The 20,000-nt window shown below is 38.9% G+C and overlaps 2 protein-coding genes across 2 annotated transcripts in view; both read left to right on the plus strand.

The window, feature by feature from the left end:
* Positions 1–3,967: 3,967 nt before the first annotated feature.
* On the plus strand, positions 3,968–15,221 carry mogat3a (monoacylglycerol O-acyltransferase 3a). Its single transcript, XM_084099202.1, has 7 exons — positions 3,968–4,360; positions 5,585–5,763; positions 7,787–7,991; positions 12,526–12,700; positions 13,039–13,238; positions 14,227–14,306; positions 14,400–15,221. The coding sequence occupies exons 1-7, from the start codon at positions 4,267–4,269 to the stop codon at positions 14,472–14,474; spliced, it is 1,008 nt and encodes a 335-aa protein (XP_083955328.1). The 5' UTR covers positions 3,968–4,266; the 3' UTR covers positions 14,475–15,221.
* A 395-nt stretch (positions 15,222–15,616) lies between these two features.
* Positions 15,617–20,000, plus strand: part of tsc22d4 (TSC22 domain family member 4) — a 13,320-nt gene continuing 8,936 nt past the window's right edge. The window contains exons 1-2 of the mRNA XM_084098345.1: positions 15,617–18,683; positions 19,555–19,715. Of these exons, the coding sequence (XP_083954471.1) occupies positions 17,958–18,683; positions 19,555–19,715 (887 nt within the window). The 5' untranslated portion in view covers positions 15,617–17,957. The remainder of the gene's footprint in view (positions 18,684–19,554; positions 19,716–20,000) is intronic.

The raw sequence follows: 20,000 nt of genomic DNA on the forward strand, positions 1-20,000 counted from the left end.
ATAAAAAGAAACAAATCTATATTCCAATTGAAATCTGGCTAAAAATGTTCCAATTTGTACTAGAACCAATAATTCTATATGGTAGTGAAATTTGGGGGCCAAAACTTAATAATGAATTTGACAAATGGGACAAAACAATCATAGAATCTTTCCATACCGAGTTCTGTAAGAGCATCCTACAGGTGCAGAGAAAAACACCAAATAACCTGTGCAGAGCAGAGCTCGGCCAATACCCCCTCTTACTAAAAATACAAAAAAGATCAATTCAATTTTACAATCACTTAAAAATCAGTTAACCCCCAGACATATCATCACAAAGCCCTAACATACCAGGAGCTGAAGCCAGAAAAGAGTCCCCTCAGCCAGCTGGTCCTGAGGCTCTCTGCAGTGACACGTGCCCAACAGCCTCAGGACAGCAACGCCAGCTCAAGCAGACCAAACCACATTATCAACAAGCAGAAAGAAAAATATATTGAATACTGGAAAGAAACGACCAAAACACAAAGTAAATTATAATGTTATCTGACCCTAAAAAGAGAATTCACACTGGCAAATTACCTGAGTACGATAAAATGTCCTAAACTAAGAAAAATGTTGACAACATACAGACTAAGTGAACACAGCCTGGCCATAGAGAAGGGTCGCCACAGACAGAGCTGTGTGTGTGTGTGTGTGTGTGTGTGTGTGTGTGTGTGTGTGTGTGTGAGAGAGAGACTCTGCTCCCAGTGTGACGGGACAGGTCGAGACAGAGCTGCACTTTCTAACCTCATGCCCCAAATATAATACACTAAGACAAAAACACTTTGCAAACATTTCCCAAATATACCCTGAATTCGAATCCATATCAGACACAGAAACTCCCATATGTACTGGGAGAAATGCCCAAATGTGAAATAATTGCTGCAAAATATGTCTCTTCATGCCATGAAATGAGGACAACCAGTGGAACCTCAGATGGATAAATTGTACAAATTTTCAAATAATTATTATTTTGATTGTTTGATATTTTAGTAATTATTATTATTTTATTTTTTTTACATTTGATACTGATTTCTTTTCTTTCTTTTTTTTTTTTATAAATGTATTCATGCATTTGTTTACTGATTAATTTTATTGATTATTTGTTCATTGCCTATGTAATGGCCAATGCTTTGGCAATACTGTACAAGTATTAAATAAAGCTCATTTGAATTGAATTGAAAATTGAATAGACAGACAGACAGACAGACAGAGAGACAGAGAGACAGACAGACAGACAGATAGATAGATAGATAGATAGATAGATAGATACAGTGAGGAAAATAAGTATTTGAACACCCTGCTATTTTGCAAGTTCTCCCACTTGGAAATCATGGAGGGGTCTGAAATTGTCATCGTAGGTGCATGTCCACTGTGAGAGACATAATCTAAAAAAAAAAAAATCCAGAAATCACAATATATGATTTTTTAACTATTTATTTGTATGATACAGCTGCAAATAAGTATTTGAACACCTGTCTATCAGCTAGAATTCTGACCCTCAAAGACCTGTTAGTCTGCCTTTAAAATGTCCACCTCTACTCATTTATTCTACATTTATTATCCTAAATTAGATGCACCTGTTTGAGGTCGTTAGCTGCATAAAGACACCTGTCCACCCCATACAATCAGTAAGAATCCAACTACTAACATGGCCAAGACCAAAGAGCTGTCCAAAGACACTAGAGACAAAATTGTACACCTCCACAAGGCTGGAAAGGGCTACGGGGAAATTGCCAAGCAGCTTGGTGAAAAAAGGTCCACTGTTGGAGCAATCATTAGAAAATGGAAGAAGCTAAACATGACTGTCAATCTCCCTCGGACTGGGGCTCCATGCAAGATCTCACCTCGTGGGGTCTCAATGATCCTAAGAAAGGTGAGAAATCAGCCCAGAACTACACGGGAGGAGCTGGTCAATGACCTGAAAAGAGCTGGGACCACCGTTTCCAAGGTTATGTTGGTAATACACTAAGACGTCATGGTTTGAAATCATGCATGGCACGGAAGGTTCCCCTGCTTAAACCAGCACATGCCAAGGCCCGTCTTAAGTTTGCCAATGACCATTTGGATGATCCAGAGGAGTCATGGGAGAAAGTCATGTGGTCAGATGAGACCAAAATAGAACTTTTTGGTCATAATTCCACTAAACGTGTTTGGAGGAAGAAGAATGATGAGTACCATCCCAAGAACACCATCCCTACTGTGAAGCATGGGGGTGGTAGCATCATGCTTTGGGGGTGTTTTTCTGCACATGGGACAGGGCGACTGCACTGTATTAAGGAGAGGATGACCAGGGCCATGTATTGCGAGATTTTGGGGAACAACCTCCTTCCCTCAGTTAGAGCATTGAAGATGGGTCGAGGCTGGGTCTTCCAACATGACAATGACCCGAAGCACACAGCCAGGATAACCAAGGAGTGGCTCTGTAAGAAGCATATCAAGGTTCTGGCGTGGCCTAGCCAGTCTCCAGACCTAAACCCAATAGAGAATCTTTGGAGGGAGCTCAAACTCTGTGTTTCTCAGCGACAGCCCAGAAACCTGACTGATCTAGAGAAGATCTGTGTGGAGGAGTGGGCCAAAATCCCTCCTGCAGTGTGTGCAAACCTGGTGAAAAACTACAGGAAACGTTTGACCTCTGTAATTGCAAACAAAGGCTACTGTACCAAATATTAACATTGATTTTCTCAGGTGTTCAAATACTTATTTGCAGCTGTATCATACAAATAAATAGTTAAAAAATCATACATTGTGATTTCTGGATTTTTTTTTTTAGATTATGTCTCTCACAGTGGACATGCACCTACGATGACAATTTCAGACCCCTCCATGATTTCTAAGTGGGAGAACTTGCAAAATAGCAGGGTGTTCAAATACTTATTTTCCTCACTGTAGATAGATAGATAGATAGATAGATAGATAGATAGATAGATAGATAGACAGACAGACAGACAGACAGACAGACAGACAGACAGATAGATAGATAGATAGATAGATAGATAGATAGATAGATAGATAGATAGATAGATAGATAGATAGATAGATAGACAGACAGATAGATAGACAGACAGACAGACAGACAGACAGACAGAGAGACAGAGAGACAGACAGACAGACAGAGAGACAGACAGACAGATAGATAGATAGATAGATAGATAGATAGATAGACAGACAGACAGACAGACAGATAGATAGATAGATAGATAGATAGATAGATAGATAGATAGACAGATAGATAGACAGACAGACAGACAGACAGACAGACAGATAGACAGACAGACAGACAGACAGACAGAGAGACAGAGAGACAGACAGACAGACAGAGAGACAGACAGACAGACAGATAGATAGATAGATAGATAGATAGATAGATAGATAGATAGATAGATAGATAGATAGATAGATAGATAGATAGATAGAGAGCATGTTTTTGGATCAGTAACCTTTTCCCCACTTCAGCAATAGACAGTGCGGCTCTTGGGAATGTGACGGATGACCTCTGATCTCATTATGATGAAACAGCAAATAAAGACCAAATACCATTGGATTGGCATTATTTTTAACATTGATTCTATATTGTATATCCTTATGGTGTTCATTTGCATCTTTTTAGCAAGAGTCATCAGTTTGGCTGCTTTATTTAATTCTGAACATGTTTTCCCTAGAATACAGGGTTCTGTTTGTGAGCTGGATCTTTACAATTTAAACATTTTTTAAAAAAAATATATGAATTTAATAAGTTATCAGTTAGGTTTATCAATATAAATATGAGTATTATTAGCCAAGTATAAAGTTTATGTGGATGTTGGTTTGTAGGCTATAATATAACTTTATTTTTCCTTTTAAACGCAAAATCTGTATAAACTTTGTGAACGCGCCCGCCCTCTTCTGAGCGCACGAGGAAAGCGCCGAGAAGATTCACGCATGCGCAGATCAATCGCGTGATCCGAGCGATCTGATTGGCGCAGGTGAGAGGGCTGGGTCGCATACTTCACTGGTTATTTGGGAGTTGAGAGGCACGCGGAACAGAGACTCGGGAGAAGAGTCTCGAGCCGAGCTTATAAAGTTTTACAAAGTGTAAAATCTCACAAATCTCCGCGGACCGACATTCACTTACAGGAATAACACAAGAAAATATTTCTCGATGAAGAAAAAGTGTTTGTTTTGGGGTGTGTAGTTGATGAGCGTTGAGTGTGTATGAGGTGTGTTTGTTTGTGTGTGTGTATGTAGAGCTCCTCTTCATCCTCAGAGATGAAGGTCGAGTTCGCTCCTCTGCATGTTCCTCTGCGCAGGCGCATTCAAACAGCAGCAGTTCTGCAGTGGGTCTTCAGCTTCTTGGCTCTAGGTGAGTGTTTTATCATCATCAATATAATATAATGTTCTGTAGAATTAAGGAATGAGAAACATATTTATATCTGCAAAGATACGTGTTTTTCCAACTTTATCTGTTTTGTTTTGTTTTGTTCTGTTTGTCAGTAGAGCAAAAGCTTTAGCCATGATTTCATATTAAAAACTATTATTTAAAAGTGGATATTTGTAAATCAAATTTCTTTTTCTATTAAGCAGCTGCATTGTATGTTATCCCAAAATCAAAAGATTTCGCATTAACACGTGACTTAACCATGATATTCACAGTTGTATTATTCACTTGACTTATTTTACACATTACAGGAATGCAAATGGGATTTTTGCATTTTACTGCAGATCATTGTCATGAAGATAAATGTATTATTTTAAAGTGGATATTTGTAGAAATACTTTCTCTTTCTAATATGGTGAATCGTAAGCAGAAGCGTCATATTTTATCCCAAAATCAAAAGAAAAAATGTTTTATTTTATATCGTCTAAAGTTTTTGCATGATGTTGTTTTTATGACACTAGGCAATTAAGTTGAAAAAAGTCAATTAAATCAAATTAAGTTAAAATTATATTTTTACATATTGCAGTAGATAATTGTTATGAAAACAATTTCACAGTGCAAAAAAATACCATATTAATATTTTATTCTGTAATACTACTACAGTATTACAGAATAAAATATTAATATGGTACTTTTTTTGAGAAATACAGAAACAAAATAAAAACTTGATTACATTATTGATCATTTGTGAGGTTAATGTGCTTATTTATCCTGAAATACTTGCGTACGTTTTTTTTTTTTTTTTCATACTACAGTAGACATGATTGTCATGAAAATAACATCACAATGCAAAAAAATAAAAATCTAAAATAATGTTTTATCTTATTGAATTAGAGTGAAATATTGGCCAGACTTCTTGATAAGTTTGACCTTGAACGCAAGGATAGAAACTTTCATCCAAAATAACATGACATGAATCTGGAGCTCAGTGTGTTTGATGATCAGAACTGAACACACACCATTAAAGCACCAGCGGTTCGTCTATCCACAACAAAATTAGTAACATTGTGTGTCTGAACTGGCTAAATGTTTGACATGAGTACAAACACACTAATAAACACACATCGCTCTAGAGGTCAGTCACACTGTTCGTCTGTAATAAATCATAAACACACACACACACACCTCTCTCTCTCTCTCTGTCTCCAGCTCAGGTCTGTCTGGCTGCGTTTGTGCTCTTGTGCGTCAGTGATTGGTGGATTCTGGGAGCGCTGTACGCTGGTTGGCTGTATCTGGACAGGGACACGCCCTCATGTGGGGGTCGGAGGTCACACTGGGTCAGAAGTTGGCGCATATGGACGTATTTTCGGGAATATTTCCCTATCACAGTGAGTTTATGCGAGCATTTGTTCAGTGAATGATTCAATAGGCACCTGGAAACTTGACGTGCTTTTTTTTTTTGTGTGCTCGCATTTTTCAGTAATCATCAAAAAATAGGTATCATGTGAACGCTCAAACACTCAAAATTCATACAAAATTGGTCACATTATCATTGAATCTGTACTTTAATACATTTTAGCTGGCTCCTCCCCCTAGTGGGCGGTGTCATGTTTCATATTTTACATAATTTACTGCACTATTTTATTTATTTGTCAAAATCACCCAAATGTATTTTAGAGTTTATATCTTGTATTAACCTGAAATGTCTAATATAGTTTTTTGTTAATTGTATGAATTATGTTGTTTATTCTGTCTTCGCCATGAGAATAGCTTTGTTGCTGATATGGCATAAATACATTTATTAGTCAGATCGTTTTCTAATTTTGACTAAATGCATATCGTTGGAAAGGTCTGAGACTCAAGGTGACTGTTTTGTGATAAGGTGATATAATGTGACTGAAATGTGTTAATTTGTATGGAAGCTTGTTTCCGCCACAGAGTGAAAAATAAAAAAGGTAATTGCGACTTTTTAATCTCACAATTCTGACTTTTTATCTCAGAATTACGTGATATGACTTTACAAGTCGCAATTGTGTTATAAAGTCAGAATTGTGAGATATAAACTATTCTGAGGTTAAAAAAAAAAGTCTGTCTTTTTTTCCCTTTGAATTGGACTTTATATCTCACAATTGTGAGTTTATATCTCACTATTCTGAGAAAAGATGTCAGAATTACGAGATATAAACTCGCAATTATGTGTTATAAAGTCAGAATTGTGTGATATAAAGTCGCAATTGCGAGGGAAAAAAAGTCAGAATTCTGACTTTATAAGACGCAATTGCAACTTTATTTCACGCAATTCTGAGAAATAAAGTCAGAATTGCGAGATGTAAACTCGCAATTGTGAGATAAAAAGTCGCAATTATCTTTTAAAATGTTTTATTTTTTGGCGGATAATAAGCTTCCATAAATTTGTAACAGGAAACACGTTTCAAAACTAAAAACTATTTAAATTGTGTGTTTGCTGCCCGGTGGCTATTTTTGGGACTGCGCCTAAACAAAATCTCACAGGAACCTCAATTTTTGTGATATTAACCTCAAATTTGTAACGTTTTTCCACACCTGCCAATGGCCATGAAACTGTTTCTGCAAAAACAGGCAGTATTGACACCAACATTTTAGAGACCAGTGAAAACTCACAAGTCTCTATTCCAATTTCGATACCATAGCTAAAACTACTTGCCTAACTCATAAATAAATAAACAGTCGATAATAAAATAAGAACAAATAATCAAATTATAAGCAAAAGCACAAATAAATACAATATAACAAAGAAAACAAATGAAATAAACAGTGCTTTTCAGGTCTGACAGTAGTTTTCAGGTGCAGAAATTGAATAAAGCAAGCAAATGTGAAATAACACTGCAAAGTCTTGACTGTATAAATTAAACATCTCTATTATTTAATCCTTATTAAAGTTAGAAAAGTTATTCAGTCAAGAGCTGTGAGTGGTTTTGTCTCTTTAGTTGTTTGATTAACATTAGAAACACACACAGACCGCAGGTTTATTAGGCTGCTGTCACTTTAAGAGCGAATGCACAGATCCAACATACTGATACACACGTGTGTTTTCTTTCTCAACAGTTTACGTTCACTTAAGACATAACCGACTGTTTACTAGGAAGAAATGAACCCATGTGACTGGTTTTGTGGTCCAGGGTCACATTTGGCTTTGGTTTTAGAGTCCAAATTATTTAGTAAAATATTGTATAATATAAAAATGTTTAGTTCTGTACATTTGATTTAGAATAAACTTAAACTTGTTTTACTTGAAGTGCTTTCTCTTCTACAATAATCTGAGGTAAATAGAGACCAACCTTTGGTCTGTTTTCCGAAGCATTGATGAACTACAATCACTTCAGATCTGTGTTCAGTGAACGGGTGAGAGTTTGTGTTTCTGTGTCTCTCTAGCTGGTAAAAACAGCGGATCTGGACCCTCGGAATAATTATCTGTTCGGCTTTCATCCTCACGGTGTGCTGGTGGCCGGCGGATTCGGGAATTTCTGCACGGAAGCGTCCGGATTCTCTCAGATGTTCCCGGGACTCACGCCGTACCTGCTGATGCTTCCCTTCTGGTTCAGAGTTCCCTTCTTCAGAGAATACATCATGAGCGGAGGTGTGTGTGTGTGTGTGTGTGTTTAATGTATAGTGTGTGTGTGTGTGTGTGTTTACTGTATAGTATGTGTGTGTGTATTTGCCCTTGATGTTTATCCTTGTTGTGTAATGAGATGTTGTGAAAGTGTTTTGTGGAAATGCCTGAACCAGAACCAAGTAGGTGATACAGCCACGCACACACACACACACACACACACACACACACACACACACACACACACAAGCTTTTGTCAGCAGAATGAATGTTTCGTATGTTCCTTTGGTAACACTTTACCAGAAGATCTCGTTAGTTAATACATGATGAACTAAATATGAGAGAGATATACATTTGACAGAATGTATTTATCTTTGTTAAAGTTACATATAATTGTTTGTTCATGTTAGTTAAGTAACATTAACAAATACACGTTTTAAAATTCAAATACAATACATTTTAAAAATGAATTAGTAGAAATTAACATTAATAAATGCTGTAGAAGTATTGCTCACTGTTAGTTCTTAACTAATATAGTTAACTAATGTTAACAAATGAAACGACTGTAAAGTGTTACTTTTCATAACTAAAATAAAGAAACTAGTGCTGTCATAGTTAATGGACTTGATTAATAATATATTAGTTATAGTTATTATTTTGATTTTGTTTTATTATACTTTCAGCTATATATATATATATATATATATATATATATATATATATATATAGCTGAAAGAATCAAAAGTCTGTTATTATTAATTGTTTAATTTTTTTTTTTTTTGTCATTTTAAGGGTTTCTAATGGTTTCAACTCCTCAAGGACATTTTTTTATAATTTTTTTAAAATAATATATATATATATATATATATGTATGTCCCATGTGCAGAAAAACACCCCCAAAGCATGATGCTACCACCCCATGCTTCACAGTAGGGATGGTGTTCTTGGGATGGTACTCATCATTCTTCTTCCTCCAAACACGTTTAGTGGAATTATGACCAAAAAGTTCTATTTTGGTCTCATCTGACCACATGACTTTCTCCCATGACTCCTCTGGATCATCCAAATGGTCATTGGCAAACTTAAGACGGGCCTTGACATGTGCTGGTTTAAGCAGGGGAACCTTCCGTGCCATGCATGATTTCAAACCATGACGTCTTAGTGTATTACCAACAGTAACCTTGGAAACGGTGGTCCCAGCTCTTTTCAGGTCATTGACCAGCTCCTCCCGTGTAGTTCTGGGCTGATTTCTCACCTTTCTTAGGATCATTGAGACCCCACGAGGTGAGATCTTGCATGGAGCCCCAGTCCGAGGGAGATTGACAGTCATGTTTAGCTTCTTCCATTTTCTAATGATTGCTCCAACAGTGGACCTTTTTTCACCAAGCTGCTTGGCAATTTCCCCGTAGCCCTTTCCAGCCTTGTGGAGGTGTACAATTTTGTCTCTAGTGTCTTTGGACAGCTCTTTGGTCTTGGCCATGTTAGTAGTTGGATTCTTACTGATTGTATGGGGTGGACAGGTGTCTTTATGCAGCTAACGACCTCAAACAGGTGCATCTAATTTAGGATAATAAATGGAGTGGAGGTGGACATTTTAAAGGCAGACTAACAGGTCTTTGAGGGTCAGAATTCTAGCTGATAGACAGGTGTTCAAATACTTATTTGCAGCTGTATCATACAAATAAATAGTTAAAAAATCATACATTGTGATTTCTGGATTTGTTTCTCACAGTGGACATGCACCTACGATGACAATTTCAGACCCCTCCATGATTTCCAAGTGGGAGAACTTGCAAAATAGCAGGGTGTTCAAATACTTATTTTCCTCACTGTATATATATATATAATTTATATATATATAATATTATTCAATTATTGTTCCAAAGTATCAAAGTTTTTGTAATACTGTTTTTTTTGTAATACTGTAAAAAAAGTGTTTTTGTGAGAATGCGAAATACAGAAACAAAAAACACATTATTTGTGAGTTTAAATGTGCTTATTTACTTGTGTAACTTAATAGTCTTAAGAATGTTGTATTTCTGCAACTGTAAGTGAAAGAAACGAAGGTTAAAGCATAAGTGTCAGTCGACTGTGATGTGTTGAGTCACATTTCCCCAGTCTGACGGAGTTTCTTCAGCTCGGGGTCAGTGGTGTAACGGTGTCACGGGTTGATTGTGTAAATCAGAGAAACAGACGCAGAAGATATGATAGGATTTGTGGACTTTCTGCTCCTCCTCGTCCACCTCACTCTCTCTCTCTCTCTCTCTCGCTGATAAACTGGGAAGATTCGAACACCGAACCGAAAGTCTTCGTTCCTTCACTTTATGAACAACACGCCTCTTTGTTCGCTTTGTTCTGAATGGCTGTTTCCATCCATGCGTATTTCATGCAAGTGTTTGGATATAGAGTAAAAAACTCCAGATGTGCATAAAATCTAATAAATTCATCCTTTAAATGCTTAAAAAAGTGTAATGCAATATTTAAAAAAGATTATTACACAAGTATAATACGCAACTTTAGGTGGAAACTGACATGCCTGATTTCTTCACTTTGTTTGTGATGAAACTGCTTCATTTTGCAGTTTTTTTGCACAAGTTTAATTCACATCTTTAAATTGAAACAACTACTGAAATGCCTTGTTCGTTCCCTTTTTTGTGGTGAAACCGTTCGCAACATTTTTATGCAATATTCCAATTTTTCTCACAAGTTTACTCGGCATCTTTCTTTAGATGGAAACAGATAATGACATCACGTTTGTTCAGTTTGTTTGTGATGAAAAGGTGCTTTATTCACCAATATTTTATGCGATATTCCAAATTTTCGCACATGGGTGGCCCATAAAAATAAGCAAAAAAAAATAAAGTGATAAATTCTATGATTTGAACCTTGCAAACATGGACCATAAAGACAAAAGGAATAGGGTTCAAATTTCAGCTAAATTGAAGATGATTTAGAGGTTGCACAAGCCCCTTGAAGTTTTGAGAATTTTCACTTAAACAATGTTAAATGGCAAAGCCGTGTCAGATTATTACATTGCTTGTCCCTGTAATCTGGTATATATTCATGAAAAATGTACTACTTTTCTACAAATAATCCCACATATTTCATTAATAAGTAATATTCTCTTGAGGCACTATTGCCATTGAATGATTTAAACAACAGCTGTAGCAAGGCAGCAAAAGGCAGAATAGTGTACCAAATGCTGACCGCTGCCTAAGCAAAGATGAACTTGTTACCTCAGTCAAAAGTATATGACTGCTGAGGAAATACTCTGGAAGAACAGAAAGCCATGGAAAGCCAAGAAATGAAGAATCAGAGAAGGCTTTGCACAATTAGACGCAGATTGGTCAAGGGGGGACATTCCTTGCTAGCTGAAGTCGCAGTGAAGTGGTGAGTCAACTTGATATTACTAAAATACTGATATTACTGGCAAGTATATTTTTGTTGAATATATCTTGGTTATTTTAATCAGGGATTTCTATTTATTTTAATGATAAATCACAATTGGAGATTTTTTTTTTTGCGAATTAAATGTAAAAGCGTTATATATGTTAATGTATATTAATTTAAAGAAAACTGCAGTTATTGACCTTTGACTGCTTTGTAGTAAACAATTAAATATACTTTTAAACAGACATGGCATCCTGCAGCAGTGGGGATATCACCAAGCCAAAAACAAGAGCAAGAACAAATATCTGGTTGATTGGTCCAGTAAATGAGACTATTGAGCAAAGGACAAAGCTCCCCACACTTCTTCAGCAAATATATTTATATACCGCTAATCAAGTGATAAAGGTGATATAGGTGATTTTTCTTTTGTCTTGTGCAACCCCTAAATATCATTTAATTTAGCCAATTTTTTTATGTGATAACTTAAGCTGGTGGTAGACCAAAATGCAGGGTTCAAATTGGGAGAAAAGAGAAAAAAGTTTTTTTGGGCCACCCTAATGTGTAATTTAAAATATCGCTAAAGAAATGCCTCAGTTATTCAGTTTTTGACAAAACCGTGCTTTATTTGCAAATGTTTTATGTGATATTCCAATTTTTCGCCGTTTACGTCGCAACTTTGCATGGAAACCGCTAATGACGTGCCTCATTCGTTCAGTTTGTTGTTGATGGGCGGGTTTGTATTCGTTAAGTTTGTCCATGTAGTGAATGTGCATCTGAACCATAGACTAAAAAAAGATGTACTACAAAGTTTACTGTGTGAAATAAACCGTTCTGGACATGGAGAAATTAAAGTTGAAGATCCAATCTTTTCCCGAAAACACTCTGGGTTTATGAGCTATACTGGGACCAGCCACCGGGGGGCGATCGAGACTCTGGGTTTATGAGCTATACTGGCACCAGCCACTGGGGGGCGATCGAGACTCTGGGTTTATGAACTATACTGGGACCAGCCACCGGGGGGCGATCGAGACTCTGGGTTTATGAACTATACTGGGACCAGCCACCAGGGGGCGATCGAGGTTTATGAGCTATATTGGGATAACTTTTCAGCACTTGTGCGGCACGCTTGTTCTGAACCTTGACCTCTGACCCTGACCTCTGACCTCTGCAGGGCTGGTGTCGAGTGAGAAGGCCAGTGCGAGTTACCTGTTGAGTCGTCCCGGTGGAGGTCAAGCCGCAGTGATCGCAGTGGGAGGAGCTCCGGAGTCTCTCGATGCGCGACCGGGAGCCGTAACACTTCAGCTGCTGCAGCGCAAAGGCTTCGTTAAACTGGCCCTCAAACACGGGTGTGTGTGTGTGTGCGCGTGTGTGAGAGAGTGTGTCTCTGGAGGCGCGACCGGGAGCCGTAACACTTCAGCTGATGCAGCTCAAAGGCTTCGTTAAACTGGCCCTCAAACGTGTGTGAGTGTGTGTGTGTGTGAGAGTGTGTGTGTGTGTGAGAGAGTGTGTCTCTGGAGGTGCGACCGGGAGCCGTAACACTTCAGCTGCTGCAGCTCAAAGGCTTCGTTAAACTGGCCCTCAAACATGTGTGTGTGTGTGTGTGTGTGTGTGGGTGTGTGTGTCTGCCTGCCTGTTTGCGTGTGTAAGAGACGTTCTCACTGTATGCTGTTTCTCGTGTGTGTAGAGCGTGGCTGGTCCCCGTCTTCTCGTTCGGGGAGAACGAGCTGTTCGATCAGATGGAGAACCCCACAGGCTCCGCCCTCCGGCGCGTGCAGGACCGCCTCCAGCGGATGATGGGCGTGGCCATGCCTCTGTTCCACGCCAGGGGGGTTTTCCAGTACAGCTTCGGCCTGCTGCCCTACCGCAAGCCCATACACACCGTGGGTGTGTACACACACTCAGCATACACACACTCAGCCCATACACACTCAGCCCATACACACCGTGGGTGCGAACACACACTCTTACACCTGAGGTTGTGTTGTACAGCACATCTAGATGTTTCTGGTGCTCTTCGTGTGTCGGTCAAAAATGAATGTCGGTCCAAAAAAAGTTATTATTTTAATGACATTAATGTAATATATTTTAGTTTGCTAATGTTTTTTATTTCATATTTTTAGGGGATTTTATGGTACTAAATTATATTTACGCTGTATTTATAATCCATTTATTCACTTTTTGAGCATAGACCTGAAAATGAAATGTCCAACTTAAACTGTGGTAAATCTTGAACGCTTTAGAGCGACAGACTGAAGTTTGATCTCTGTTCAAAGATGACACTTGGCAGATTATTGCTGAAGTGAAACGTTTTAAAAAGTGAACTTAAAAAAAGTTACAGAATTTTACGTTTATATTGTTATGAAAAATGCACAAAAATACTATTTCAACTTTTTATATGAAATATATAATTTAGCAAAAACATGTTTTACTGAGAGAAAAATCAAAGCCATAAATCTAAACAAGTTGTGTTCAAAATTTGAGGTTGATATCTGTAAAAACGAGCTTTCAGTGAGAGTGTGTTCGGCTGCAGTACCAAACGCTTCCACTAGAGGAAACTCGGCTCATTCATTTACAATGCGCTCATTTCTGACCGCGAGGAGCACAAGTGTGACGATTTATTTCAGGACCATTTAACCTTTTCGAATTATGTCCATGATTTATTCTTTTTTTTTCACATAGCAAGTGCCAAAACCTTTACCAAGTTTTGTACCATTTCAATGAAAAAAAAAATGAAAAAAACTTTTTCGGTCAAAAATGACGGAAGAGCACCAGATGGTTAATGCGTCCAGATCAGTGTGATGTTATACTGCCCCCTGTCTGTGTGGATGTTACTGTGTGATAATATATTATAACTCAGTGTGTCTGTCTGTAGTCGGACGTCCCATTCCTGTAACTCAGACTCCGTGTCCCAATAAAGATGACATTGAGGCTCTTCACTCTCTCTACATGAAGGTGAGTCAAATACATGTCCACAGCTGCTTTATGATTTTACAATCTTTAATCTTTAATATGCATCCTTTCCAACATGTGTTTCTGCGTTTGTAGGGTCTGACGCAATTATTTGAAGAGAATAAGAAAAACTACGGCATCCCAGAAGACAAACATCTCAACTTCATTTGACTTCTGTTTTGTCTGTGTTTTACTGATGTTAAATTATCAATGCTGCTGCTGATGATGATGATGATGCATGAAACTAAAGTTACACTACAAAAGGACAATACTAACTCTAAAAAATCCTGTCACGGATTATTATCACAATCATCATGATTGATTTTGTTGCACTGTTTGTGGTTTCATCAGGATCCGCCCAGATTTTAACATATTTTTGCATGCTAATGGTCGATTTTTGTATCTTTGCAACACATGGAAGTAAATGCATTTGCCATATAGTTAAACAATAAGACGAGAAGGGTTTTGTTGTGTAGTGAATATAGCAGTGTCACACCGAAATGTGAGTATATTCATAAAATTACACAACCTAGTGACTCATTACTATTATTAAATGTTTACTACCTATTCAAAATATTAAGGATATCATTAACACAATGTTTTTTAAGCATCGTTCCAGTTAAACATCTAGTCCTGACAGAACAGAACGTGGTTTTGCAAATAAAATCGTAATGCAAATTAGAGTTGAACAGGTGTTTTCATGACATAACTATTGCTTTATATTGTCACTGTATTGATAGGTTGAAATATATCTGTTTTATAATGTTTGTTAACACTTTGGGCTCTTGTAAATCTACATCTTGGCTCTATCGTTCTCACATTTTGTTTTTAATCAGGAAATGTGAATTGATTGAATGGGGATATATATTGCTGTACGAAAATAGGAAAACAAATAAATTGGTACTTTTTATAATAGGATCTGTTTAATATTTTTATTCATTATTTCTTTTACATAATAAAAAATGCAATTGCATTCTTACTTGAAATAGTCGGTAGGTGGCAGTGCGAACCTACATCTCTTCGACTTGATATCGTATTATTTTGCTCACCGATTCAAACGTATTTTGAGACTTTACATCGAAAAGCTGTTATATATTTATATATATTTATAAAGTCTAATGATCTGTGCTTTGGCTACTGTTAAATACTTCTGATTTTGAATTGTCAGCGTGTGTCGAAATTAAGAATCGTACTAAAGCGAAGGCATATCTCATGAATATTAATTTAGTCGCTGATTGGTTGAGTCCCATCGCGTAGCTTCATGAATATTAATGAGTCATGCCTTCGCCATAGTAGGATCCTGTCGCAGGAACGGAGGCGGAACTTCCGGGTGATGGAAAGTTGTCAACAGTTTCGTTGGAGGAGAATTAATCTGTAAATCTGAGTTCATTAGTGTCGCTTTAAAGAAAATCCACTCTTGAACTCTACAAGAGAACAGAAGCTGCGGGATTTCTGCGACTGAACCGAGAGATCCGGAGGAGTTTGTGTGACTCGTACTTTATTAGGGGTGGATCTGATGCAAACTGATGGAGAATGAACAAACTGTTCGGGTGTGGATGATCAATCTGAATCATTCTCCTTGACTCTAAAGGGATTAAAAAAAAAAAAAAGTGATTCTCTTTCTAATTTAAGTTTAACGGAATATTTTCTCCTCTTCCAGGGATTTTAAGTGTGGACGCAACATGTGAGCTGTGTTTAAGTTCACAAAATCTCTACAATTTGACTTCTTCATGGGATTACCGAATGCTTCTGGTTTAAGTTTGGTCCTAATTCACATTTCTATTGGGCTCAGGTTCAATCCAGATCCAGAAATCTCTCCTGCACAGCTTTCCTCTGTTGTAATCTTTCTTTTTGACACCGAACTGCTCTGATTCTGGTCTTATATTGACCTGATGCGGGTTGGTTTAGTGTAAGTAAATGTCAGGTTTTGGGCTGCAACAGTATTGTGCAATGCTTCTGTTTCTGTGCGCACGTATGCGGGTATTTGCTTAAGGGGATAGAGGAGTGCGCGTGCATGTGCGCGTTCTGTGACGTCATTTCTACTCCGAATCACTGGAATCAGATCTGATTCCAATTTTAATTCGAATCAACCCCATGCAGCCCCGAACTGTAATATTTATAGTTTGATTTTATGCTAGTTTTACTCTTAAAGTTGCTGAGAGTATTTGGTATCGTTTAAGTGAGTTTTAATTTGCGGGACATTAGAAGACAAGTTCAGCAACCATTTGTAATTAAAGATTAAAAGCTTGCACCCTCTTTAAATCATGTAGACAGAACTGTAACATGTAGAGTTTGATTCTAACTTAAGTTTTACTCTTAAAAGTTGCTGGGTGTTTTGAGCTTTCACACCAAGTTGTTGAACTTGCTCCAGTTTTAATTTAAGGTTAAAACGCGTTATTATTCAAATCAAATGCGAGTTTTCAAGTTTTACTCTTAATGTTGGTGAGTGTTTAAGCTAGTTCTAATTTTAAGTTAAATGCATGATCCACTTTTAAATCAAATCAAATGAGACTGTAAATCCACACTTGATTGTGACTGAGTTTGATTCTTTGCAGTAGCCACTCTTTAAAGTATTTCAAACTGTTACAGAAAACTTTTCCACTTGCTCTAGTTTTAATTTGAGATGAATCGCATGGGTTAATTTCTAATTTGAGTGTCTCAACTGTAACATTTAAAGTTTTGAATGTTCTATTCAAGTTTGACAAGCTTTTGAGCTTCTCCACTTGCTCGAGTTTTAATCTGAAGTTAAAAGAGCCAGAACTGTTACATTTAAAGTTTGATTGCATTCAAGTTTTACTCTTAAAGTTGTGCGTTTGATCTTTTCCACTTCCTCCGGTTTTAATTTTAAGTTAAAAGCAAGGTCCACTTTTACTTAGAATCAAATGAGCAGTCAGAACTGAAACTCCAGACACTGTGTTTGAGTTGAGTCTTTTGCAGGTTCTTCTCCTAAAGTCGCTCAGTGTTTTGTCACCAGACGCTAGCAGAAAGTTGACGGAAACAGAACTTCTTGTTTTTATAGTTACCAAACTTGTCCTGCAGAACTAAAAGAAAAATAATGTCCTGACACGCTCAGGCGTTAAAGCTGCAGGACGAAATCATGCAAAACGCCCTAATTATGGTGTTCATTTAGCTAACATCTTTTGGAATGGGCTGTTTGATCTTGAAATAATCAAATCTGTGCATGCATGGCGATTATGAGTCTCTTTTTTGTGTCCTGAGCTGTGAACGCACACACTGCACTCCTGCCAGAGGAAACAGCCATCAGAGCCGAGACTTGCGCAACCGCTGGGCAGAGAAACTGCTCTTGTTACTGTACTGGCTCTAGTCTAAATACTCCAAACAGCCGCAGGGAGAAGACGGAAAGATTGCCAAGCTCAATGGAATAAATGTGATTTATTTAACTTTTTTAGGTTTCGACAGATTTTACCACGTACCTGAGGGTTCACCTAAGGACAAAAAAATATGGTTTATCAGATCCAGATCCACCCTAGAGACTGAGTGAAAGAAAACAAGTGCTTTGGAATGGTTAGGATATCCGTTTCTTAGAGAGATTCTTCCACTCTTTTCTTTCTCCGCCAGAGAAATAATGAACAACGAGCGAGCTTTGAGCGCTTAAGCATAACGTTATACCGCTCGCTAACGCTCAGTCCAAGAATGAGTGGTGGAAGGAAACGGAGCGGTTTTCAAATCACCAGTGTTACATCGGATTACAATCAGGCATCTGGAGAAAACAATCTGACGGAGTTACTCAACACTGGGAGTCAAAGAGCCACGCCCCCTTCTGCAAGAGGCCCCGCCCATGGGCGGAGCCCCAGAAGCCAGACTGCATCGCCCACTCAAATTTTATCCAATGGCCCGTTACTCCGTCATAGCTCCGCCTTCCAGACGCAGCAAAGCTCTAGTCAGCCGTCTACGCCCGTCACGACCCGAAAGCAGAATTCGCTGGACTCGAGCGGGGCGTCGCGGTTTCGCGTGGTGCGTTTGGACCAGGGACCGGGAGAACCGTACAAACGCGGTCGATGGACTTGCGTAGATGTGATGGAGAGGGAGGTCGAGGAGCGAGGCCTCCGCCGCGTGATTGACAGCATGAGACACGCCCACTCGCTGGAGTCCTTGGAGACGGTGGGGCTGGGCGGGGGCGGAGTTGAAGGTGCTGTGGGCGGAGCCAGACTGAAGCCGTTGGGGGTGCACACAGGTCACATGGTACACTCGCAGGGCACCACGTACTTGCTCAGCCAATGCCTGACAGACTCCACCCACAGCGGCCCACCTTCCCCCTCACATGACACGCAGCCAATCATGTCGCCTCATCTGCCGAACACGCCCCGGATACGCAACATACCCGCTCCGCTGCGCCTCGACATGGACGCCGTTGGCAAGGTGAGCCCTCTAACACTCGTCTATGTGCCCTATCATACACTCGGAATAACGCAGCGCCAGGTGCGACGCAAGTGATATTTGCTAGTTTCAGCCCGACGCAGTTCTCATTTTCTCGTCCTGCGCCACGTTGTTTAAATAGCAAATGCATTTGTGCGCCCATGGGCTGCTGGTCTGAGAACCAGGTGTGTTCAGGCGCATTGCTAGCAGGCAACAGAAATAGACTGAGCCATTGACCAACAGAAACCTGATCTAAAGTCAATGGCGCAATATTTTTGTTGTTATTTAAAGAGCGTGTTAGTAATGTGCGCCTATAGACGCAGCAGCACACCAACATGCCAAATATTAAAAATAAAAGGATTCCAATGTAAAGGATTATTATTGTGTATGTAAAGATATGGTGGAATCCGGCTTGTCCCGTAGATGGTCTGCTTGCGCTTTAACCTCACAGACAAACGGACAGCTTTAACTTCGCGCACACACACACACACACATAGCTTTAACGTCACGCACGAGCAGATCCGTTTCCTCACTAGAGAAGCGTTCAGTCTTTCCGCTTGTAATTTCCGCCATGTAAACAGTGAATCCGCCATGGCGCGAGCGCAACTGGCTCTTAAAGGGAATGGGAGATGAGACTCTGATTGGTTTATTGCACGTTACACCTAAAACACACACATTACTCATTCTGAGAATAGGGACAACCCTTTTTAGACCATGCGCCGGGACCTCCAACCATTTTTCCTGTCGTAAACTAGCAAAAGTTGATTCGGACACTTGCGCCGTGCGCTTAAGACCAGCGCTTAGATCGTTAAAATAGGGCCCTATATTTCTAAGTGTGGTTTATTTTTAACTGAATGTAATTTTTTTCCCACAGCTCCGGACCACCCGCTCACAGCCGGCTTCGCCCGGGCCACACCTGGGTCGGGACAGTCCCTTCCATCCCGGACTCACGCCCATCCAGACGCCGTCCGCCTTCGCACTGGCGCAGTCAATGTTCGGCATGGAGCGAGCGTTCGAGCTCGTGGGAGACGACGGGTGAGACCAGAGAATTTTTATAATTTTTATAATCGCTCTAACTATAAGAGAATAGCGAAGTCCAACCACAACTATAACGATAAATATAACTAAAAAGTTTTAATAATCGTTCTAAGAGAATAGCGGTCCAACTATAACGATAACTAAAAAGTTTTAATAATCGCGAAGTCCAACCACAACTATAATGATAACTATAAAGTTTTAATAATCTTTATAACTCTAAGACAGTAGCGAAGTTCACACCATGATTATATAACTAGAACATTTTAATAATTGCTCTAGCTC

This window comes from Abramis brama (assembly GCF_963993115.1).
Source record: "Abramis brama genome assembly, chromosome: 22".
Taxonomy (NCBI): Eukaryota; Metazoa; Chordata; class Actinopteri; order Cypriniformes; family Leuciscidae; genus Abramis; species Abramis brama.